The following is a 25,758-nucleotide window of genomic DNA, read 5'->3' on the forward strand; positions in this document are numbered from 1 at the left end:
GGTGATGCTTCCTTCTGCTCACTCTGCTTTTGACTGAGAGTAACTGAGACCCCGCACATGGTGTCTTCAACAGGAAAGACTCCTCCCGAGCAGGAGAAATTCAGAGACCGTGCTGGAGTCCCCAGGGATCTAGGCTCCTTTTTCCGCTCAGTGCTTTGCCCCACAGGGAGAACTTTGTCCTTCTGGCCCAATGTAGCTGCTGGAGCTCAGGTCATCACATCTGCCCTCCAGATGGTAGGTGGGAGGGAGATTCCCTGAAAGTCTTGCCTGACAGCTCCACTTGCAGCTCATCAGCCAGAACTTATTAGAAGACTTCATCCCGCTGCCAGGAAGGTTAGGATACATGGTCTTTCAGTGGTGCTGCAGTGTGCCCCGCTGAGCAGTGGGATTCTGTTCCTGAAGGAGGGGGGAGAATGGGAACTGGAGCAGGCAATTAGCACTCTTGGCTATACAACCCATTGTGGAGAGAACTTTGAGCCCTAATGCTATTAGCGATTTACCTTCCCTGTGTACATTTTGTATATGTTGTTCTTTTAAATGAGCTGTGTTATTTTGTTCTTTAACTAGTTCCCTTCAGAGTGAAGGAGTAAAACATAAACTTGGCAAGAAATTCAAACGGTATAAAGGGTCTGTGGAAAAAATAAATCCCTCCATCTCTGTTTTCAGCCAGGGCTTTGGAGGCCATGAATGATGGAAAATCTGGTTTGATCTGGCTTAGGACGAAAACAAATGTACTGGCCCATGCATTTAAAATACCAGGCATAGGGGTGCCTGGGTGGCTCAGCGGGTTAAAGCCTCTGCCTTCGGCTTTGGTCATGATCCCAGGGTCCTGGGATCGAGCCCCGCATTGGGCTCTCTGCTCAGTGGAGAGTCTGCTTCCTCCTCTCTCTCTGCCTGCCTCTCTGCCTACTTGTGATCTCTGTCTGTCAAATAAATAAGTAAAATCTTTAAAAAAAATACCAGGCATAGAACTGGCCATAGATATTCCTTCTAGACCCTGTAGATAAGAAGATGTCACTTGAGGTCTGGGTTTCTCTGTTTCCTGGCCTCCTCCTTCCTTGTGTGGCTCTGCTTTTGGATACTCAGTCGACATCCCCTCGGTCTCACCTCCTCGTGGGGAGGATGAGTCTTCCTTCCCCAGCTTAAACAGCTTTGGAATTAACTTTCCTCGGCAGGGAGTCACTTGGGTTGTGTGCTTATCCCTAGACACAAATCCCATTGCCATGGGGATGTGCCGTATTGATTGACCAGGCCTGGGCCACCTGCCCACATCGACTACCCCCATCCTCTTCCTCCTGGTAGATGAAAAGCAAAGACTAAAAATGTTGAATAATGGGGCAGGGGGAGAGATGTTTTCTCTGAAGCAAAACTGAGATGCTGTTGCCAAAGTCAGTGTAATGGAGGTTGGGATGGTCAGCACACAGCCAAGGGGCCCACGTGCTTCAAGATAGAGCAAACATCCCCACACTCCTTGAGCCACTTAGGAACCACCCCAAAACATAGTGACTTACGTCAACAACAGTCTGTTATTTCTTTGTATAACAGACTTATACAAAGTATATGTCTGTATTGGTTGCGTCTGGGTTGGCGGAGCTCAGCTGGGTGGTTCTTCTGGTCTTGCATCGGTCACTCACAAGGTGGGCCGTCTGGGAGCACAGCTAGGCTGGAGGCTGGAGGAGGCCTTCCCTCACAGTTATGGGCACCTGGTGCTACCTGTCCTCTGGGTCTCCGTCCCACGTGGTGCCTCATGGGTGAGTAAGTGCAGGTGGAAGCCAGAAGGCCTTGGAGACCGACTCAGAAGCTTACACGAAATCTCTCTTCATGTTTGACTGTCCAGAGTAGGTTGCAAGGCCCACCCAGATTCGAAGGTGATAAGAGCCTGAACAATATCATGGCTGCTCCAGCCTCTACCACCTCCCATGCATGCAGAGGTAATGCCTCCCATGCATGCAAAGGTGATGCCTACTGATAGTCTACCCTCCCATGGTCAACCAGAATTCCTTTTCTGTGGTTGGGTGCCTTCTTGTTGCCATTTCTAGAAGTCCCTGGCCTCCAACGCTGGGTCTCCCTTTGTCCTGTTTTCTCCATCCTGCTCCTCAGCCTCTCTTTGGGCGTCATGCCCACCAGCTGAGAGGAAAGTCTCTTTCTTAGGTTTTCATTCCGTTTGCTAACAGACATCCAAGGAAGACCTCCAAAGACCCAGGGACACTTAATTTGTGCTCCGTGGGCGGCAGAGAAACAGAACTTTCATGGGCTTTGTCCTGGATATGTTCTGGTCTCCCGAGAGGAAGGTGTGTGGGCTGACTTCTCAGGACACTGTTCCAGAAGCAGGAATTAGGTGATGTGACTTTCTGTGGCTAACAGTACTGTGATCTCCCTGGAAGCTTGTCTTGGGGACACGTGACCTTCTGAGAGCGGGTGTGTCCACACTGTGGACTTGGCCCGGCCTTGGAGAAACACCAGTTCTTACCTTCCGTGCTTCAGCCTTGCTTGGTTTCCTTAACCTGAATGACCTTGATTTTTTTTTTTTTTTTTAAGGGTCAAAAAATTCCCTTTTAAATTTAGGCATCCATCTTACTCCGTCTTTGCAGGGGAGTGTCTGCCTCATTTTAGTAACATAGTTTAAGGATATAAAGAGCACATTGCTGAAGGCAGGGTGGTGGGAGAAGGTCCATCCTAGTGTTTCTCTGGTGGGAGCGTGGGCAGAACAGCAGAACAGTGCTGGACTATGGATTTATGCCTCTCCTTGCCCCCCGTGGGGAGGGGTGAGTAGTGGAGACCAAAGAAGCTATGATCAGAGGCTGAGGGTCCGCACTGCTGACTTCTCCCAGGGCTGGAGAGGTGTGTCAGCCTCAGGCTCTCCCTCCCCGATGCTTCCTACCCCAAGGAATGGGACCCCAGGAGCACCTATGTAACACCTCTGCTTTCCTGGGTGAGAGGAGCCTTCTCTGGGCAGCGGAGGCCGGGGCGCAGAGCTCTGATCCTGTGCACTTATAGAGAGCGCTGGGCTCAGAATTCGAGGTGGGAGCCCTGGCTTGCATTTCTGGCTGACCTGTTTACAATCCCAGTGATCAGCAATCCCAGTGATTAGCAGCAAGTCCTGTAACCTCCGGGCCTCTCCCGGCTCCACCGAGACTGAAATCCTTCCCCTCCTACCTTGTGCACAGAATGGAAGGAAAAATGAGGGCATGACTGCTTACTGCCTTTGTGCCCTCCAGAGCGAAGCAAGAACAAAATATCAGGGACACAGTTGCCTTAATAGCTTGCTAGTGGACACTGATCTTTGCTGTCATGGTGCCCTGGCTTTTAATCCCACATTTGATTTTGGCTCAGGGCCATGATGAGCTGTTTCTGCAGTCTTCGCCAAACAGCAATTGGAATAGAACTATCAGTCTGGATGGAGAGCGAGCTCCATGAGAACTGTGCATTTGACAAGCCAGAGGAGGGAAGCAATTCACCCTTAACCTTGCACAGATTTTTCCTTTTCTTTCTTTCTTTTTTTTTTTTTTTTTGGTAGCGTTTCTTTGGAAACCTCTTCATTTCTGAAGCCCTGGTCTTCTTGTAAGAAATTAACCACAACAGCCCTGGGGCTAAGTGAGTTCCTTGTTCTTAGAGGGGTGGGGTGGGAGAAAAAAAAAACCCTTTCTGTTAAAATGCATAAGCAAGGGGAAAATAGATTAGTATTGTATTTAAGGCTGGAGGAAGGGGCAAAGAATCATTGCCTGTGCATCCACTCTAAGTAGATTACTATTTGAATTTGCAGAACACTCTGTAATTATGCATGAAGAGATCTGTGGGGTGGGGTTTGTCCCTGAGCTGACTGCAGGGAACACTTACCTTATGGGCTCCCGAGTCCTAAATACTATTATGTGACAGTGGTTTATTGCTTCATATTTTTCAAAGCTTTTCCCCATCCATTACCTCATCTGACCCTCATAATAACCCAGGCTCTGTAGGCTTTCTTTTTTGCACATAATAGATGAAGGGAGTGCTACCTTCCATGCTGGACTTCTATGTGTGATCTGTCCATGGGATGCGTGGGGCAGCGCAGAAAAGAAGGGAGCCTCAGTCCCCCCGAGGCAACCCCCCCACAAGGTGTGCCCAGTGCTGAGGATACACAGTAAAGCAACTCTAGGTTCCTGCTCTCGTGGGACTGTTGTTCTAGCAGAGAGAGTTACAACATGAAGTCTAGCATGGTGGATGGATGGATGGATGGATAAATGGATGGATGGATGGATGGATGGATGGATGGATGGATGGGTGGATGGATGGATGGGTGGGTGGATGGATGGATGGATGCATAAATGGATGGATGGATGGATGGATGGATGGGTGGATGGGTGGGTGGGTGGGTGGGTGGATGGGTGGATGGATGGATGGGTGGGTGGTCAGGCGGATGGATGGATGAATGTATGGGTGGATGGATTGGTGGCTGGCTGGCTGGCTGGCTGGGTGGGTGGATGGATGGATGGGTGGTTGGACAGAAGGGGAAGAATGGGTCCTATCCACTCACCCACCCCTGCTTCCTTTGAGAGCCTTACTGTGCCTAAATATTTTCATATTCCCTTGCTCTGTTTCATGAATCCTTGTGGAGCACCCACGGTAGGACCTCATCTTATGCAGCCCCTGAAGAGGGTGAGCCCCTCCCTGCTGGAGAGAGCCAGCATCCTGCTGGTTTGGAATAGAAGTGCCCATGGTCCTGGGCAGGTTGAGTTGGGAGGTAGATCGTTGCTAATGGGTCAAGGGAGAACTTAACCTCTCATTTATTTGAACTCAGTCTTGCATGATGGACGTCGTTTCCCAAGTCCTGAGGGTTTGCCTGCCCTTTCTCTCTAGGAGGCTGATCCCTTCCATATCCTCGTCATTGGGAACTTTGCTCCATATCGACTGAGCATCTCATATTCCCTGTCTTCACCTACTCTCCCCTGAGATGGGATTTCCGGGACACGCCTTTGAAGTTCTCTGCTTATTCTCTCTAGGACTTCTCTCCAGATCCTGCCTGCTTGTTCATTTCTCTTCTCTGATTCCCACACTGGAAGCACCTGGAAGGCAGGGGCTGTCTTTTTCACCGCTGGGACTTGGTCCCTAGTACAGGAACTCCAACGTACTTGGCCCTCAAAAATATTGTTCATATAAACATTGAATGAGCTGGTGAGTGCATTAGAGGTTTTCCTTGGGGTGTTGGCTGCCCTTAGGCTCAGCCCAAGTTCTCTAGACCATCCGTGTGCCCTGATGGACAGCCCTGGAACACCAGGATAAAATCTCAAAATAGGCAATGAGAAGTCCTCTGAGTCTATAAGGAAATCCATCTTCCCTATTCTTCCAATGAAGGAAGGAATTAATTGAATGTAAACTCATTACATCTCTGAAGCACTTTGAAAATTTCCCCATGATTTAATTACAATGAACTTCTCAGGATGTAGCCATGCCAGGAAATGTCTCAAATTGTCAGTGGCTTGGGGTGAGCCAAGGGCAAGGGTCATTGGGCACTGTGGGGCGGGGCCTTTTTTCTAGAGGGCCTGTGCTTTGGTGTTACAATGAGCTCTGGAGTCACCTTGGGTTTGAGCCTGATTTCTCTTCTCACTCGTTGGGGGAGCCTAGACTTCGTAAGCCTCAGCGTCCTTGTCTGCCAAACAGTACTGTCTCCTCTATAGGGTTGTCGTGTCCATGAAACGAGTCAAAATACCTTAAGCACTTAGTGCGGTGATCAGCATGTAGTAAATGCCCAGTACATTTTGACTACTGTTATGTCCTGTCAAGGGTCGTGCGTGGAGTACACATGTGGAATTTGGAATTGACCTAAGTGAGCAAACATGGGCAGTATGTTCTAGAGCACTTTTCCTTCAGGATGTGGCCCCCTTACTGCTGAGCATCCTTTGCCCCTCTACAGCTGATTATCTTCCCTATACAGACTCGTCCCACCTTCTCAGCAGCGCCATCTTGGATGCTTGGATACATTTGGATCTTGGACGAATTTCTTTGTTCATGTATAAATTAAAAATAACGGGATCACACCATACATAACGTTTAAAAACACGTTCTTTCAACTTAGTATTTCCCACATGTTTTCTTGTTATCTTGGTGCTTTTAAGGTTCTCCTCCCAAGAACTGGCCATATCTGTTTTCATTTTTATCCAGGTGTAATTGAAATGCGCTTAACTGCTCGCACAACCGGGATATTTTTAGCTAATGACTTGTTGCTCATTTAAATGTGCTTGAATTTTTGAATCGTTTTCTTTTCTTAGGGCCATCAATCCACACATCTAGAAAGAACAAATGTTAATAAAAGGCTTATAAAGAAAAAAACACCCAACACTCTCCTCTCGTGCCTCGCACAGCCCTGTCTCTTTCTCAAAAGTAACCACTTTTGTCTGTTTCTTGAGAAATTTTCCCCATATTTCTAAACGAATCTATTTTGCAATTTTTTCGATTTGGAAACCAGTATCCTTAAGTTCTGGTCAGCGTTATCTTTAGGTTTCTTCAGTAGTTCCCCCCACTTGTCCTCCACCCTTTCTTTCTCTCAGTTAATCTTTTTAGTGAGCTATTGGGCTTCCTGAATGAGCCACTCATTTTCCTCTCTTCTCTATTTTATAATCACTCTGCTGTTTTGTTCTGGTTGGTGGGAAGTTTCATTGAGTTCAACTCCACAGAAAGAGCAAATATGTCTTTTCTTTTTTAATGTTTTCATAGTTTCAGTTTCTAGAAACTTCTTGTTCTTTGTATTTCTCCCCCCCCACCGCCTTCACCCTTTCCTTGTCCATGGATCTTTTTTTTTTTCATGGATTTGATATAAATGATAGATTCTTCTCTTTATAAATGTTGCTTCCCTGAGTTTTCTGAGGTCTCTCTAAGAGCCGCCTTTCTTTCTCTTTGGTTCCTGGGCTCTCCCGCAGTAGTAGTGGGGACATGCATTTATTTTATTATTATTATTTTTTAAAAAGATTTTATTTATTTATTTAATAAATAAATTACTTATTTAATTAATATATAAATCACTTATGACAGAGAGAGAGAGAGAGAGAGATCACAAGTAGGCAGAGAGGCAGGCAGAGAGAGGAGGAAGCAGGCTTCACTGCTGAGCAGGGAGCCCGATGTGGGGCTCGATCCCAGGACCCTGAGATCATGACCTGAGTTGAAGGTAGAGGCTTAACCCATTGAGCCACACAGGCACCCCTATTTTATTATTTTTAAAGACTATTTATTTTTTAAGACTATTTATTATTTGAGAGCACAAGTAAGGAGAGGGGCTGAGGGAGGGAGGGGGCAGAGGGAGAAGCAGAGTCGCTGCTGACAGATGCTGACTGGAAGGCAGACGCTTAACTGACTGAGCCACCCAGGTGCCCCACAGGGACATGCATTTAAAAACAGTTTCCAGGGGGCACCTGGCTGGCTCAATCTATACAGCGTGTGACTCTTGATCTCAGGGTTGTGAGTTGGAGCCCCATGTTGGGCATTGAGCTTCCTTAAAAAAAAAAAAAAAAAAGTGGGGCACCTGGGTGGCTCAGTCGGTTAAGCGTCTGCCTTCGGCTCAGGTCATGATCCCGGGGTCCTGGGATAGATCCCTGCATCAGGCTCCCTGCTCAGTGGGGACTCTGCTTCTCCCCCTCCCTGTGCCTGCCGCTCCCCCTGCTTGTGCACTCTCCCTCTCTCTCTGTCAAGTAAATAAATAAAATATTAAAAAAGAATAAACCAGTTTCCAGCCGGGCAAAGAAGCGGTGCCTTGCCGTAGTACTAGCCGGCATTCCGAGCCCTGTATGTGGGTTAGCTCACTTCGTCCTCACGACACCTGGATGAGCTAGGGGCTGCCCTTCAGTTTTGCAGGTGATAAAACAGAGCTTAGGGAGGGGATGGATCTGCCTAGGCACTGCTGGAATTTGAAGTCTCTCTGATTCTGGAGTCTGTGCCCTAAGCCCAGTGATACACATTTCTCTGATTCTTTTTTTTTTTAAATTATTTTATTTTTTTTCAGTGTTCTGAAATTCATTGTTTATGCACCACACCCAGTACTCCATGCAATACGTGCCCTCCTTAATACCCACCACCAGGCTCACCCAACCCCCTACCCCCTCATTTCTTTGATTCTTGATTATAGGTGAGGTTAAACATCTTATTAGTTCTTTAGTAGCCTTGGGCATGTCTTTGGTGATGAGCTGGTTATTTATGTCCTTTGCCCAGTTTATGTCTCTAAATTATTATTTGCTGCAGAGGCTTCCAAAATCAGCCTCGAGTTTCTCCCTGTCCCGCACCCTATGCCAGTCCCTTCTGCACCTGCCACCTGTACAGCTTTCCCCCGCCCTCACTGCAGCAGCTGCCACCGCAGCCCAAGGCAGCAGATGGCCCTGTGGCCTCCTCACGGTCTCCTCACCTAGAACGTTGACTGTTCCTTCCGCTGTAGCTCCCTAGCTGACCATCTGAGCAGTGGGCTGCTCACACTTGACAAGTTCAACCCAGAGCTCTCAACCGCCCTACTTCATCCACTTCTTCCCCATCCTGCCCTCCACCTCTGCTGTCCCTGAGTTTTTCTCTTCTCAGTCGAGGGCACCACCTTCCGCTAAACTGCACAGACCCCCAAACCAGATGTCACCTTGATTCCCATCTGTAACAGGTTGCACGGTGGCCCCTACCTCCCACCTCCCCGCCCGCTGCCTCCCAATCTCTGTCCACTTAGAACCTGTGGATGTGATCTTATTGGAGAATAGGGTCTTTGCAGATGTCAGCGAGTAAAGATGAGATCGTACTGCTTTAGGGTGAGCCCAGAGTTCCATATGACTGGCGTTATAGGAAGAGGGAAATTTGGACACAGACCTAGAGACATACAGGCAGAAGACAGCCACATGACAAAAACGATGTGTCTATGGGCTAAGACACACCAAGGATGGTTTGTAGTCCTGAAGGCCAGAAGAGGCAAGGGAAGTTTCTTCTCTAGAACTTGGAGAGGGACCCTGGCCCAAGATTCTTGGCCCAGAGCCAAGATTCAAATCCAGCCTGTGTGGCTTGAGTCCTTGCTTTGGAGCATGACACAGTCCCTATGGGGGGGGGGGTTCTCTTCTACTACAGCTGTAAGGATTAATATCATAGCACACGTTAAATGCCTAAAACAAAAACAGGCTTCAAGACTTGATAAATACTAGATATTATAATGCTTATTATAGGTCTCTCTTATTAGAGCTAAGGATTTGAGAGAAGAATTTAATCAGAGCCTTATGATCTAAACACGAGAGTTCCTAGGGATGGAAGCCCCACTTCATCCTGACAACGGCGTATAGACACGTGTCTGCAGGGGTTAAAAATGCATGTGAACATGAAGTACGAGCTGTGTACCCAGGAGGATCCACATGTAAAACACACAACAAAGGGGAGACATCCCCAGCCACCAGAGACCCCTCAAACCCCCACCACCGGGTCACGGATCTCCTAAATTTTAATCCACTTCTATAACACGTATAGATGGGTTGGTATGGGCTCACACACCTTGACGCGCAAAGAACCGTGCCACCCAATGGTGGGATACAGGCGACAGGGAGCTGGGATCCTAGCCCATTTCAGGGAGGGCAGGAAGGCTGTGTTTGACAGCCTTCAGGAGGCTGAAGGCATCGCGCTGGGGCCAGAGAAGCCCAGGCTGGAGGGATTGGGGGGGCGGGGAGACCACCTACAGAGTGTGGTGTGTGAAACCTGACACTCCTGTTAGAGTTGGGAAACCAGCAGAAACTAAGCATTCCAGGAATGGCTGGGCTGGTTCCAGGAACAGCCAAGGTCCAGGCAGAGCACACATAAAACAGGAAGCACGGAAAGGTGATGGGAACAAGCTGAGAGAGCCAGGATACTGTGCCAAGATGTTTTAACTTTATTCAGTAAAGAAACAGGGAGCCGTGGAGAACTTTGGGGGGTGGGGAGCATGGGAAAGGGTCTCAAATATGATTTAGAAGATGATTCTGGGGGCAGCATTAATTAATTCAGGAAACAGTTAACGAGTCAGGCACTGAGGCTAGTAATATACGAGACAGGAACTCTGGCCAAGAGGAGCTTCCTTAGTAAGAGCCGACAGATGACATACATGAAAACAAATAAAGAAATTTGGAGAACATGAGTGAGATGGAGGGAAATAAAGCAACATCCTGGAGTTGGAAAACTCCAGGTGATTCTAGTGTGCAACCAGAGTTGGAAACAACCCACCCGTGTCTTGAGTCCAAGCCACTCTGCCTGGCTTCTGAATCATACACCACTGTCCCATGGGACCCCAACGCACACCCGCTCTTCTAGCTGGGCTGGGCACCCTGCGGTCCCCAGGTCCCAGGTCCCCAGTGCCTGGGAGCAGGGGGAAGGGCAGAGGAAGAGAGAGAATCTCAAGCAGATTCTGCACTAAGCACAGAGCTCAACGTGGGGCTCGATCTCACAACCCTGAGATCATGACCTGAGCCGAAATGAGGAGTTGGACACCTAACTGACTGAGCCACCCAGGAGCCCCTGGTGTTTTACTCTTTAACAGTGTTGTCATTCTCTTTCTCAGGATGCCGGGAGGTTTCCTTTATTGTTTCAGATGCCGTCTCTACTTATTTCAGGCATCTTCATAGTCTTATTATGGTACCCAGTCTGCTCCTCAGAGTCAAGACCCAGATTAGCTTTTATACCTTTCTTCCTCCCTCCCAGCCCTCTTGGATCCAGCGTAATGTTGGGCCTGTAATAGTCACTGATGAGGTACTTATCAATTGACTTGTAAAAATTAATTTTGTATCTGATTTGGAGACAGAGGTTGGAGACGTTCCTTGACTTAGGTACTTTGGGAGTCATTATTGCCTGACTTTCATGGATTGTAAGTTTGTTCATACTGGTTTTTTTTTTTTTTTTTTTAGATTTTATTTATTTATTTGAGAGACAGAACACGAGAGGAGTGAGGGGTGGTGGGGGCAGAGGGAGAAGCAGACTCCCTGCGGAGCAGAGAGCCTGATGAGGGGCTCGATCCGAGGACCCCGGGTTCATGGCCTGGCCGAAGGCAGACAGTTAACTGACTGAGCCACCCAGGCGCCCCACGTATGTGCCTCCTTAATTCTACAGTGGATTTAGAGGTTGGAGTCCACATCCGTTTGCTTTGACAAACATTTAAGGAGGAACTTCCTTGTAGCATGGCTTGGGTTGGATGCGGTTATTTTGAACTCTGTGTTCTGCCCAGACTTCAGTACACTTTCCTTAGAGTGATGCACGTCGAATAATTGATTCTGATAATCAGTGCTTTGTAAATGATCTACGTCAAATGATTTCCTCTCCCCTTTTCATTAAGAGGGAAATTTTGTTCTGTGGCTTGTCTTTCCTATCATTACAGAAAGGCTTAGCTGCACTTATGGCGCAGAATATTCTGATCCTTAAGGAGCTCTTTACAAATTCATTCTTATTTCCAGAGCAGAAACTGTCTCAAAATGAGCACTGGAGCGGAAATGAAAAGGTTTGCCTGCTGTGGGTGAGTGGTTAGCTGATTGTTTTGATCCTTCTGTGCTGGTACCTCTGACCCCAGAGGGAAATTAATAGCATTATAAATTATGGATCCCTGTGGCATTTTGCACGATGCTCTGAGAAAAGAAGCATCATGAGTTTTGCTAGGTTTTGGGAACTGCAGAAGGGAAATGGGGGATTTTAGTTTCCGGCAACATGAGAGAGTTTGCAACTCTCTGCTAATTTTAAAGGTCTCTGCTAGTCCCTTTCACTCTGATGGTTATCGAGGCTGTGATTAGGGGAGCCTGCAGCAAAAACACACTGCCTGGGGTGGGTGTGTCTCATTATCCTGCAGAAACATTTCTGGAAATAGAGTTGTTGAATATGGGATCCCTTTCTCCCATTGGCTTTTCATTCTGCAGTCAGGGTCTCCTATTATTAAAACTTCAGAAATTATATCATACACTTATTTATAATATTTATTTATATATTTAAATTTTTAAAAGTGATATTATCAATTTATTTTGAAATTCTCCCCAAAGGTACATGCATGTATAGTTTAAAAAGTCAAGTTGTGGGGCGTCTGGGGGCGGCTCAGTTGATTAAGCATCTGCCTTTGGCTCAGGTCATGGTCCCGGGGTTCCAGGATTGAGCCACCCGTCGGGCTCTCTGCTCACAGGGATCCGGCTTCCCTCCCCCAACCCCCACTTGTGCTTTCTCTCTCTCTCAAATAAATAAAATCTTTAAAAACAATAAATAAAAAGTCAAGTTGTTTTCCCGGGTTGACAACAAAGCTGGCAGGCTGCTGACCTTCCCCGCCCCTAATTCCTGCTTCTCAGGGATGAGTGGGAACGGCCCGTTTTTAGCCTTTTCTTCGTCTGGCTGCCTCCACATGTCTCAACCATGCCTACTGTGCCCCTGCTGGACTCTCGCAGCTTTCAGCGCAGCCAGTGACTTGCAGGTGTGGAAGATGAGGACCTGGTGCTCTCACCTCCAGCTGCGTCCCACACTATAGACCCGTTCTAGCTTTAAGATGCGTTCAGCAGCTGCAGCTTCATCCTGGAATAGTCTCGAGCCATCACTGAACGCAGTTGTGACACCCGCTGCAGTGTGGGTGAGACCTCCGACACATGAAGCTAAGTAATCCAGATGCAAAGGGCAAATAGTGCATGATTCCACTTACACGAAGCATCTGGAACAGGCGCGTCTGTAGACACGAAGAGTAGATTAGAGGTTCCCGGGAGTGCGGGGAGGGGAGAGGCGGAGAGAATGGGCAGTTACTGCTCTGTGGTTACAGAGTTTCTGGTTGGGGTGGTGAGGAAGTTTTAGAAACACCGATGATGGTCACGCAACATTGTGAGTGTAATGAAGGCGTCTGAGTTGGGTAGACTTTAACATGCCAACTTTGATGTTGTGTATATTTTCTCACAGTAAATAAGTAAATTACTTAGTAAGACCCTCATTGGTCTGCTTACATGAAGACTGTGTTATTCATGAATTTCCTTTCTCGTCCAGTTGTGATTTCCAGCATTTAGTAAAGGTCTCCATTCCCCCCTCGGCCGCGCACCGGTCTCCCTCATAGAGGTCTGTAAGTCTCTCCTCCAGACATGCACACTGGCCAGGGGCTTTCCTGATTTTGTTCTTCCCAGGAGCCTCCCAGCTCCTCTTCTCCTCTGGGCTCTTGAAGCCCAGGTCCTGCTGACCAGTAGGGTACCAGGAGGTGAACAGTCTTTAGCTGGCTGCCCCAGAAGCAGAGCCTGGCCCGGGGTCATGTGTGCAGGGTATCTGGGGAGGCAGTGCTGGGGGAGAAGCTGCCCATGGGACGGGGGCGGCCAGGGCAGCAGCTGGGCTGGGATGTGGGAGCACTCTGGGCGCTGTCATTGAGCACACAGTCTCCCCCGTTCTCTTGCTTTCAGTGGGGTGCTCTCCCCCTGGCCGCGCATGGGCTTGGCCACCTGAGGTGCAGGAGGAATCTGGGGTCCGGTGGCTCCTTAGCCAGACTTTCCACCAGGCCTCTTTGCCATCCCATCGGCATGCCCATTTCCCATCGCTCTGGGCCCTCTGTCCGTGGGCTGATCTGGGTTCTGGGGGGTAAACAGGGGTCCGCCTCCTCAGGGTGTCTGTCAGTCCATACCTGCCCCTACTCTCCCTCTCCTTCTGTCTTTGTGGTGGAGATCCTGTCCATCCCTGTACCTTAAGCCCAGTGGGAATTCAGGATCCAGCAGCTTGTGTCCAGCTGGCCCCATGTAATTCTAAGTTTCGCAGCTTATATCCCTTGATATTCCAGAATGGGCTAGGATGTACACATTGGGACAGAAAACATGGCTATCGTAAACACGGTCAACGCTGACAGTTAGTTATATTTAGGGGGAAATCATTCTCTGGTTGGACCACTGAGTAGGTGACATCGTGAGTGTTGTTTCTGAGGAATCTCAGATGTCTGAGATGAGTGGCGCTTTGGGATTAAGAGCTTGACCTCGGTTTTAGATCCCAGCTCTGTCACTTCCTGCTGGGCGTTCTTGACTTACTCAACCTCTCTGAATCACAGGGAGGAAGCTGTAGATTTTCCAGAGGTGGAGCTTGTGAGACATGCAGTACCCACCCCCCACCCCCCCATCACGAATAGTGTCATCCCACCCAGTCCCTCTGCTGATCGCACAAGGCAAACCGTGGGCACTCTTGGCTTCACGTCTTTGTTCACGTAGCTCATGTTCTTCCCCTGCCATGATCCCCTTCCATCTCCTCTCAGGCCTTGGTAACTGTTACTATTAATTTTTAATAAACTCTTAGTTTGGAAGTGTTTTAGATTTTGAGAAAAGTTTCAAAAACAGCCCAGGGAATTTCTGCATACTCTTACCCAGTTTCCCCTAACCACGTTACATAACCACAGCACATTTGTCAAAGCCAAGAAATTAACATTAGTACCTCACTGTTCCCTCAGCCCCAGATGCCAGTTGGATTTCACTGTTTTTCCCCCACTGCTGTCCTTCTTCTGTTCCCAGCATCCGCCCCAGGGTACGTGCTGCGTTTAAAATTTTCTTGTTTTAAAGTGTGGTCTGCAAGAGAGGAAGGTGTGCCCTTCCTTCAGAGCCCTACACCGAGAGCGTAGTCTGCGTAGACTTCGTCTTGAAACTACCAGCTTCAGCCGTGCTGCTAAGGGGACATTATCTTTTCAGTTACAAAACTGCTTGTTTCCCTCCCTCTAAGGCAGTCATGGGCTATGGGTTTTGGTTTTTAAGGTTTATTTTGGTTTGTAAGGCCTGATGAAGCTTGAAGAGAAAAATGTTTAACAGGATAATTTCTCCTGTTGACGGGTTGCCCAGTATTTCCCAGTGCTGGGTTTTCTTGAAGCAGCTTATATCCCAATGGTGGGGATGTCCATGGGATCAAGTTTGCATCAGATGATTGCTGAAGCTAATTCATCCCAGGCTGTGGCTGTGGGGTGCTTTGCCTGGTGATAAGAGAGGCACTAACTTCAACTTTATCTTCACTCTGTAGCTCTTAGAATTTCTTAAAAGACTCAGGGTCAGTGGAGGGTGGGGGGTGGTGGGGGGAAGGATGGTAGGAGCTTGATTTGGGCTGGTGCCGTTAGCTTTGGACGGGATCAGCTTGTGCTGGGGCTTTGAGAAAAGCCACTGCTGGATCCCTTTGGGGTCTCGGTTTTCCTTTCTGTTAAAGGAAGCCTTTGGACTGGGCAGCCTCCTCAAACCCCTTTCAACTCTATCAGTAGACTCTATTCAACAGATTTTCTGTGGTGCTCTGAAAATTCTATACCACCTTCTTCCCACACCTAAGAAAAACTCCGCTATGTTAAACAATGACTCATCCAGTGTTTGTCAAAGGAGTGAAAGCATTTGAGTATGAGCCTGTATGGTACTTAAATTGGAAGGTAAAATCACTTTAAAATTTAGGTAGTAGACTAAAAAAAATGAGTGTTGAATCACTTCCTGATTATGCCTTCTTTTGATTTCTCCGCCCCCACTGCTCCCCATCATTAGCAGGGATCACAGAATTGATTTAGGCAACCAGTGCCGACGGTCTGCTTCAGGACTGCTCAGACCTGCGGTGCCGCCATACAGAGATGCTGTAGTGGGGCCGTCTTCCTGGTCCCTGGGGGATATGGACACAAATAATGAGTCCAGTGTGTTGGAAAGGGGCCACCTTGGAGGAGGGGGTGGGAGCATGCTGAGTGAAGGCAGGCTCAGGGAAGAACCCAAGGACACCAACTTGACCCTTAACTTCCCACCAGGAGCTAGGTAGGTATGGAATGTGCATTGCCCCATATCATTTTTTTTAAAAGATTTTATTTATTTATTTGACAGACAGAGATCACAAGGAGGCAGAGAGGCAGGCAGAGAGAGATGGGGAAGCAGGCTCCCCGCTGAGCAGAGAGCCCGATGCCAGGCTCCATCCCAGGACCCTGGGATAATGACCTGAGCAGAAGGCAGAAGCCTCAATCCACTGAGCCACCCAGGTTCCCCCCGACATATAATTTTTAAGACAATCTTGTTGTAGAGTAAGCATTGTCCCTATGTTTGGTTTGCTCAAAACTGAGCTGCAGGGGTGCCTGGATGGTTCAGTCCTTAAGTGTCTGCCTTCGGCTCAGGTCATGATCCCGGGATCCTGGGATTGAGTCATGCATAGGGCTCCCTGCTAGGTGGGAAGCCTGTTTCTCCCTCTCCCACTCCCCTTGCTTATGTTCCCTCTCTTGCTGTGTCTCTCTCTGTCAAATAAATAAATAGAGTCTTTAAAAAAAAAAAAAACTGACCCACAGAGAGCTTTTATGTTATTTGCTTGGGGCTTCCTAACTTGGAAGTCGCAAAGCCAAGATGTGAATTTGGACCTGATTCTAAATCCTGTGTGTTCCCACCCATTTTTGTGTGTATATACATGTGGTAAAGCGTTTTGGATGCTTGGAAGAAGGGGCATTAGAGGTAGGTCTTGGTGTTTTGGCATTTTTGCAGATAGAAGTACTTGGGCCAAGGGATGGGGTGTGGGACTGGAGGGCTCAGCACGTAGCAGGGGGCATCCGTGCAAGATCGGGTTCAAACGGTTAGGAAGCTCAAGCTTCCTTTTTTTTTTTTTTTTTAAGATTTTATTTATTTATTTGACAGACAGAGATCACAGTTAGGCAGAGAGGCAGGCAGAGAGAGATGGGGAAGCAGGCTCCCCGCTGAGCAGAGAGCGCGATGCGGGGCTCGATCCCAGAACCCTGGGATCATGACCTGAGCCGAAGGCAGAGGCTTTAACCCACTGAGCCACCCAGGTGCCCCTCATTTTTTTTTAAAGCTTCATTTTTTTTAATTGAGATAAAGTCCACATAACAGTCACCATTTTGCAGTGTAGAATTCATGGCATTTAGTACATTCACAGTGTTGCGGGACCATCAGCTCTGTCTAGTTCCAGATATTTCCCTCATCCCCAAGGAGGGCCCCGTGCCCGTTAGACAGTGGCTCCTCCGTTCCCTGCTCCCACCATCCCATCCATCACTAATCTGTTCTGTGTCTAGGATTGACCTATTGTGGATATTTTGTGTGAATGGAATTATATTCTTTTACTTATTTTTTATTTTTTTTATCTATTACTTTTCAAATTTAATCTTAATTAACATACAGTGTATTATTAGTTTCAGAGGTAGAGTTTAGTAATTCATTAGGTGCACGTGACACCCAGTGCTTATTATGTCTCCAGCCCTCCTCAATGTCCACCCCCCAGTTACCCCATCCCCCCACCCATCCCCCTCCCCTCCAGGCGCCCTCAGTTTGTTCTCTGTAGTTAAGCATCTCTTATGGTTTGCCTCCCTCTCTCATTTGGTTTTATTTTATTTTTCCCTCCCTTCCCCTATGATCTTCTGTTTTATTTCCTAAATTCCACATGTGAGGGAAATCATATGATAATTGTCTTTCTCTAACTGACTTATTTTGCTTAGCATAATACCCTCTAGTTCCATCCACGTCGTTGCAAATGGCAAGATTTCATTTTTTTGAAGGCTGAGTCATATTCCATTGTGCATATAGATGCACCACATTTTCATTAATTGGAATCATATTCTATGTGGTCTTCTGTGTCTGGCTTCTTCCACTTCACATAATTAATGTTTTTGAGGCTCCCTTGTATTGTAATATGTCCCCAGCACTCCATTCCTTCTCATGGCTGGAGAGTACTCTGTCAAGTGGAACGTGTTATTTCTCCATTCACCCGTTAATGGACATTTGGGCTGTTCCCACCTTTTGTCAACCGTGAACAAGATCGACACCCCTTTTCCTTTTTTTTTTTAAGATTATTTATTTATTTGGCAGACAGATCACAAGTAGGCAGAGAGGCAGGCAGAGAGAGAGGAGGAAGCAGGCTCCCCGCTGAGCAGAGAGCCCGATGCGGGGCTCGATCCCAGGACCCTGGGATCATGACCTGAGCCGAAGGCAGAGGCTTTAACCCACTGAGCCACCCAGGCGCCCCGACATCCATTTTCTTTAAAAGGAACTCAGATCATCCATTCTCTCACTCATCCCTCTGGAGGGCTGGACGTTGGGGTCAGTTAGGGGCTGAGATGCCCCAGGCAGCATGTCAAGAAGAGAGCCAGGGCGGGATCAACGTCAGCCATGGGAAGTGAGGACTAGACACAGCTTCTCAAACGCCAGCTTGCCTGACAATCACGCCCTTCCGTCTTCAGGTTTCCGGGCCCTGCAGTAGGCCTACCAAGCCAGCCAGACAGAAGTGAGATACACGGTTCTCTTTAAAAAAAAAACAAAAACGTATTTCCTCCTTAGCTCCTCTCACAGGGATTGTCACTGTTATTGAAATGCTCGCTTGAGCAAAAATTGGGGCCTCTTTGGTCTTGGCAACCTCTGGCTTGGAGGATGGCGTTCATGCAAGCTTTCCTGTAGTACATTTGATGGATTGGGCTTTACGTTTTATTTTTGGCAACGAAGAGGCAAGAAAAGGGCTTTGGGGGAACAGTGAGACCCCTGCCGTGTGCCCTAAAACTTGATTATGCATTCCTTTTCTAGACAAAGATGGGAAGAGGAAGGTGCTCCTTGTCTGGTCCTCATGCTTCTATCTGTTGTCTTCAGGACTGGTGCTGCTAGACTAGTTTTTGCCTTTATAAGCCGTGTTGTAGCAGTAGGAGGGCTTTGGGTATCTGTCATCTGGGTCATAAAGGGACTGGCTGGCAAGGCCCTCCCTGTGGAACTCATTACCTGACGTCTTGGGCCCACTTTTCACCACCTTCTTCTTGGTAGCCTGTTCCCTCCAGGCCCTGCTTGTTAGGAGTAAATGAGGGTTAATCAGACTTCCTGTATCAGGAAGGTAATTGGCTACATCCAGATTTTAAAAATGCTTGACATTTAAAGGAGCTTTGCTAGTATTGAGAGTTTCAGGCTGGCCACCTATGTGGGCGGAATTATTAAATAAGGCTTAACATCCAGTTCAGCCGTTGTGCTCCTTGGTATTTACCCAGATGAACTGAAGAGTTACGTGTACACGAAAACCTGCACACGGTTGCTGATAGCCGCTTTATTCATTATTCATACTGGCCAAAACTTGAAAGCAGTCGAGATGTCCTTCCACAGGTGAGTGGGTAAATGAATGGGGGTCCATCCGGACCATGGAATTCAGGGCTAAAAAGAAGTGAGCTCTCCAGGCCATGGAAAGACACGGAGGAATCTTAAAAGCATATCCCTGAGTGAAAGAAGCCAGTCTGAAAAGGCTACGGACGGTGTGATTCCAACTGTGTGACATTCTAGAAAAGGCGAAAGACCATGGAAACTGTAAAGAAATCAGTGGTTGCCCAGGGTTGGGAGGAGGAGGAGATGAATGCACAAAGCCCCTGAGATTTGTAGGGCCGTGAAATGACCCTCTGATGATACCGTAATGGCGGATACCTGCCTTTACGTATTTATGGAAGCCCATAGGCTGTACCCAGCAAGACTGAACCCTGATGTAAAAGGTGGCCTTCTGATGATACTGGTGTATCCGTGTACCGTAACGAATACGCCACTAATGTGTGGGAGGCCTCTCCTGGGACTTTATGAACCTGTGGGGCATGGGCCTTCTCCGTACTTTCTGCTCTATTTTGCTGTGAACCTATAACTGCTCTACAAAAAAAAAAAAAAAAAGTAACGTATGCCTTCAAAGGCTCTATTAGTTTCTTGTTGCCATCATAAGAGAATACCACAAATACAGCAGCTCAAAAGGACACACATACGTGATCAGAAAGTCCTGGAGCTCAGAAATCCAGAATGGTTTCACTGGGTTACAGTCAAGGTGTTGGCGGGGCCGCGTTCCTTCTGGAGACTCTAGGGGACAGTCTAGACAGTCTGTTTCCTTGCTGTTTCCACTTTCTAGGGGCCACCCGTATTTCTTGGTTCATGACCTTTCCGTCTTCACGCCAGCCTGGCAGCATCTTCCAGTCCCTTGCTGACTGTGACCTCTGCTCTTGTCATCACATCTGTCTCTGACTCTTCTTGTCTTTTCCTAAGGACCCTGGGATCACATTGGCTCCACCCAGATCATCCAGGATAAGCTCTCCATCTCAAGGTCCTTAACTTAATCACTGCTGCAGAGTCCCTTTTGCCACATAGTCCCAGGTTTTGGGGGATCAGGACGTGGCTGTGTTTGGGGAGAGGTCATTATTTTGTCTCCCACATACACCCTCTAAATAGCTTTTCTTTGGGCCCTGTCGTCACTTTGGACAGGCAACCTGGTTCTATGTCATGATTTTTCTTTGGTCATTTGTCCAGTTTATGTAGGAGGAAGGGAGTCTGGTGAGGAAAAGAAATGAAGGAAATCCAGTTGGGTCCTGGATTTCGCTGGAAGGATAGAGAATGGTGATTCTCAAGGACGGGCCCATATGAATCCCCCAGCATGCTCTTCTCTTTCAAGCATCCCAGCATCCCAGCACTCTCCGCTGAGAGGCACCTCTCTCCTGCTCTACCTCCTGTCACTCATCGGTGGGAATATTTTGTATTTCTCATCTGCAGACGTGAGGAATAAGTTGGCATCCAGGGATGCAGAGGGATGGAAAGGAGCTTGGGCAGAAAAAAAGAGAAGTGCTCCCTCCCTGTCCCCCACCGCTACCCCATGGCATCAGCAAGGAAGGGACGCAGGGAGGGGTTGAAGGATGAGATGAGTGGCCTTCCTGGATGGTGTGCGGCATTAGAGTCGCTAATGGTGGGGCTGTTTGCGAGGCTTTGGAATGTGCACACAGAGAGTTTGCCGGACAGGTGTGGCTGCGTCCTCCTCGGTGCAGAGTTTATCATGAACAGCAGCTCCTGAGGGCTGTTGAATTCTAAATCCCATGAGACAACAGTCTGGGAAAGGGACAGGTTAAGCTCTGGCATGGGGAAGGAGTCCACAAGCTTCCTTAGCTGGTCTTATGGAACTGAACTGATGAGGCATTTTCTTTCTGGAAGTTTCTGAGGCAGATACAATCTTTCTGTGGGTGGCACTAATTCTTTTGGTGGGAGAATCAGGCCCAAAGCAAGTGACTGTCTGTGGATAATGGTTGGCAGAAGGGAAATTGCTTTCTGCATGGATTTTTTCTTTATTGTTGCTTTTGTAATACCTGGTTCTGTCACTCCGAACGTTATTTTGGAGACGGGTGATGCAGTTTTTTTTTTTTTTTTTAAAGGCAGGGCATAATTAAATCATTTTTAGAAACCCATTCAACATTTTACATGTCAGTGATGACTGTCATATGGTTACGATGGGTAGTGGGTATACCCTTGCCAAGAAGATGTCACAGCATCTTTAAGAGTAAACAGCCGTGGATGAGCATTTAATTCAGTAAACACTGGAGAAGTTCTATTAGATTGACCTCACTGAGACATGGGTTCTGCTTCATTTTTCTCTTCCCTTTCAGGGTCTGCCCTCATTCAGGTGATTCTGGTCCTGCTTACTCAGGTCTGTGAACCTGCCACTTACTGATGATGTGACCTCTTTCACATGGTCTCATTACTTCTAGATTCAATTTCTTTATCTGTGGATAGCAACAGAAAGCAGCATCTGCCTCCCGGGGTTGTGGCCATGATAAAAGAAGATATCAAGATCTATTTCTCTGGACATAGTAGGGGATCAATAAATATTAGTTCCCTTCTTTCCTTGGAGAGATAACAAAGTTGGCAAGCCCAGGCTGACATTGATCAGCGGTTGTCTTCATCTATTTCAAAGGCTGCCACGTATCCTTAGAAGAAGGATCCCTTCTTTGATGCTCCAGAGAGCAGACGTAGAGCTACCAGGTAAAAATAGAAGGGAGATGGATGTGTGTGACACACGTCTACTGTGACAACCAAAAATGTCTCCACACATTGTTGCCAAACTGTACCAGAGAGTAGAGTTGCCCAGGGTTGAGACCTGCTGAGTTAGAGGCTAGATGAGAGCCCGCTGGACTCCATCCTTCCAAGGTCCCCTCCATCCCACACCCCATTGAGTTCCTATGGTGTCTGCTTCAGGCATTCTGGTGGTGGCTTTTTGGTTTGAGAGATTACCGACCACTGAAGATGAAGGGCTTAATGCTTGCGTGGGGTTCGCTGTGGGCCCCAGAGAGCAGCTGAATTCGGCAGTTGGAAGGCCTTTTGGGGTTTTGGTTGGTTTAATGGCTTGTTCACTGTGGTTTTGCAGGTCATGTTAGCGGCTTCCTATTGGTCTCTCCTGGCCCCGGCCGTTGAGATGGCCACGTCCTCTGGGGGCTTTGGTTCCTTTGCCTTCTTCCCTGTGGCCATTGGGTTCACGTTCGGAGCTGCTTTTGTCTACCTGGCTGACCTCCTGCTGCCTCACCTGGTGAGTACCACTCTTCAGACTTGATGTACCCACTCATGGCTCTGTTGAGTTGCCAGTGATAGCGAAATAGGTATTTCAAGCCATTTAGGGCTTTTACCTAGAATTTTACTGTGAATTCAGACTTTTTTTTTTCCTAAAAGAAAATAAGCTCTTGGTAATATGACTAATCATTCCCTTAGTTACATTTTGGTAAATTCAGATTTGAAATGTCAGATTTCGTTATAAATAGAGAGTTCAGCTGGCGTGGAACCGTGTGGCCCTGTGTCTCTGAGCGGACCCAGCGGCTGGGAGGAGTGATTATGATCACAGACTTGACCCTTAAGGGGCCTACACTGTCACCAGGGAGATGACGACACGCAGCTACAGCACAAGACCATTGACAAAGTGTCACATCAACAAGGGCTTATTAACGGGAGGGTGAGGTGGGGACACTGGGTAGCAGAGCCCTGAGTTCAAGTTCACTTCTGCTGTTGCCTGGTTGCGTGCCCCTTGGCTCCAGTCTTCCTTCCTGTAGCTTGAGGATAACTCCCTTTAGGAGCTGCAAAGTAAAAATTGAAAAATCTCAAGGGACACCCGAACTGGGGGTGAGCCACAGATTTTAGGTTTTCTTTGCTGAAATTCAGGGGCTGGTGGGTTAGGTTTGGGGAGTGAGCGTGTACTTACTTGCTCATGTAGAAGCGTGGTACGAACCACAGCCTGAAATCCGGCCATGAGATCGTAACCGGGTGCCATTGGTTAAAATCACATGGTGTGAAGGGTCAGTGTCCATAAGAACCCAGGACAGGAATATGACCCGATGCTGGGTCCCATCCAGCCCTAGAGGTAGGCAGAAGTCCTCTGTGAGATCTGGGACTGGTCCTTGGATTGTTTTCTCACTCAGAAAGGAAGGAGGCACAAGAAGGACGCTATAGGGGAGAATGGGGTTGGAGGTCATTTCTTCTTTTGGACTGTGATGAGCTAGGATCAGGTCAGGCTCTCCGGAGTCAGCTGGACATCTAGCCCAGGTAGGACATCTGCCTACCTGCCTTCTTTGCTGTCATACATTCCTGAATGGAGAAAGAAAAGGAAGGGTTCTTGGGAACTTGTCCTTAGGACCAATAAGAAACTTATTCCTTGTGTCATAGAAGGACCAGCCTCTGGACCAGACAGTTGCTTGGATGGAGAGTCATGACTTTATCTCGGAGGAAGGACCATGTGTCATGTTTTTATCATCACAAGCTTGAATGTCAGTGTCTGTTTCTGGCCCCGGGACCCTTGACTAATTGCCCTTGTTTATAGCTGCATGATAAGAACTTTGAGAGGTCCTCCATGTAGGCTGCCATGTTCTGCTCTCAGACCCACCCTGGTCATGGGTGAACTGGCCGTTGGGGTGTATTCTACTCGCCCTGGCAGGAAGATCTTAGGGCCAGTGGCCTTAACTCTCAGAACAGTGGACCAGGGGCTGGCTCAGTAGCTCTGCACAGCCCCCATTGGTTCTCATTCTGCCTTTCCTACCTGGGGCTTCTAAGACCCTATCTCGGGGAGGGCTCTTTGCACTCATGATGGGTCACCGCTGCCCGGTACTGGGGGCGGGGATGGGGGCCGGTATATTTGATCAGCTGTGTGAATGTGGGGACTTCCTCTGGGCAGTGTAAATAGTCATTGACCGGCTTGTACTGTGCAGCATCATTGTTTTAACCTTTTGCTTGGTGTTGGTTCTAATATATGCTTTGAACATGGAGAAGGTCCCAGGGGAGAGTCGTGGACAGACTGCACGGAAAATTAGCAATGGCTTGGGAGTAGTGGCTGCACGTCCAGGGAGAGGATTTGAAGGGGCTCGAGAACGGATGTGATAACCGTGAGTGCCCAGAACCACGCTAATTGGCAGAAAGATCGGCCTGACAGTGAACATCTGTTCTAGGACATTTGAAAAGAAGTTAATTCTTGCTGTTGATGTGAGAAGGGGAATTTGTTCTGGAAGGCCTATAAACAGATAAGAATTATTTATAAGTGCTACAGTCCCTGAATACAGATGTTGCCATTGAGAGTGGCAAAGACAGGCCATCGTTGCTCTGAGACGGCCTGAGGTTCCCCTAGGTCTCACTCTTTTTTTTTTTTTTTTAATGATTTCACTTACTTATTTGACAGAGAGATCACAAGTAGTCAGAGAGGCAGGCAGAGAGAGAGGAGGAAGCAGGCTCCCTGCCGAGCAGAGAACCCAACGTGGGGCTCGATCCCAGGACCTTGGGATCATGACCTGAGCCGAAAGCAGAGGCTTAACCCACCAAGCCACCCAGGCACCCTTAGGTCTCACTCTTAGTGGGCTTTCTAGACACAGGAAGGGTAGCAGTGTGGATCTGTCCGAGGTGCTTCGTGGAGTGTGAGCTAATGGGTTGGATCTCTTATCTGACCCTGACTGAGCAGGAAGGTAGCCTTCTTGGGCTGCTAGAGGTCGGTTTGCGAACCCAGACTCTTGGGTCTGTGGGAAGGAGATGGTTAACCACCAACTCTGGTCTCCCAATGCTATTCCTGTTTGTTCAGCTTTTCAGATTCATCTGTCCCCCTTTTGGAGCCCAAGCAAAATGCCGCTCATGAAAACGGTTTTACTCATCATAGCCTGTCAGGTTGAACCCGTTGCGGCTTTGTTAACTTCAGATACATCAAATTGCTCTCTGAACTGGGTATTTGTTTTCATTTCTTTATCTGCGAATAAAATAGAGAAGGCTCCGGCAGTAACCGTTAATGGGAAATGAGCTTACAAAGATTTGTGGAGATTTTGCCAAATGGTGTCTTAATGGGAGAGGGAAAGAGGCAGTGGGTCGGCCCGGAGGTAGCCCGCTGCTGGTCCTCAGGAAGACGGCTGCCGGGAGGGGGCTGATGGGCAATGTGACTGGGGCCGGCCTGAGCCCAGGCTTCCCCTCCAGAGGCCCTAGGGAGAGACAGAACGGATAGTGAACAGCTGTTTGGAGACGTTGACATTTTTATGATCTTTGCAGTTCTGGTTCTGTATGAAGTTCAGGATGGTAGTAGGTGGGTGGCCTTTACCTTGAGTTTAAAGCAGTGATTTTCCACTGGTGGGTGGAAGGGTGGGGTTGGGAAGGATGGTAAGGGTGTGTGTTCCGAAGGCCTGCTTGCTTGCTTGCTTGCTTCCTTTCCTTTTAAAGATTTTATTTATTTAATTGAGAGACAGAGAGCACAAGTCAGGAAAAAGGGGTAGAGGGAGAAGCAGACTCCCCACTGAGCAGGGAGTCCGAAGCAGGACTCAATCCCAAGACCCAGAGATCATGACCTGAGCCAAATTTGGGCAGATGCTTAACCGCCTGAGCCACCCAGGTGCCCTCCCGCCTGTCTTTCTTTGTAATCATATAGTATTACAAGTACAACCCAAAAATCTCATCATAAAAACTAAAGAAAAAAAATTTCTATGAAGGTCCCTTCCTGGTATAGACTGTGTCCCCTTAAAATTCATGCAGTGAAATCCTAACCCCTAGTGTGATGGTATTAGGAGGTGGACCTTGTGGAGGTGGTCCATGGTTTCCTTATGATGAGATTAGTGCCCTTATAAAGAGGTCCGCCAGA

At 48.1% G+C, this 25,758-nt stretch overlaps 1 protein-coding gene across 6 annotated transcripts in view; it reads left to right on the top strand.

Moving 5' to 3' along the window:
• SLC39A11 (solute carrier family 39 member 11) overlaps positions 1–25,758 on the top strand; it is a 316,395-nt gene that overhangs the window by 19,905 nt on the left and 270,732 nt on the right. For 5 of the 6 annotated variants that reach the window (XM_032870729.1, XM_032870733.1, XM_032870732.1 and 2 more), the window contains exon 4: positions 22,042–22,200. The exons of the other annotated variant lie outside the window; for it this stretch is intronic. In XM_032870729.1, coding sequence (XP_032726620.1) covers positions 22,042–22,200 — 159 coding nt within the window. The remainder of the gene's footprint in view (positions 1–22,041; positions 22,201–25,758) is intronic. 6 annotated transcript variants of the gene reach the window in all.

Source organism: Lontra canadensis, unplaced genomic scaffold (assembly GCF_010015895.1).
Source record: "Lontra canadensis isolate GAN:19392208 unplaced genomic scaffold, GSC_riverotter_1.0 scaffold41, whole genome shotgun sequence".
In the NCBI taxonomy this organism is placed as follows: Eukaryota; Metazoa; Chordata; class Mammalia; order Carnivora; family Mustelidae; genus Lontra; species Lontra canadensis.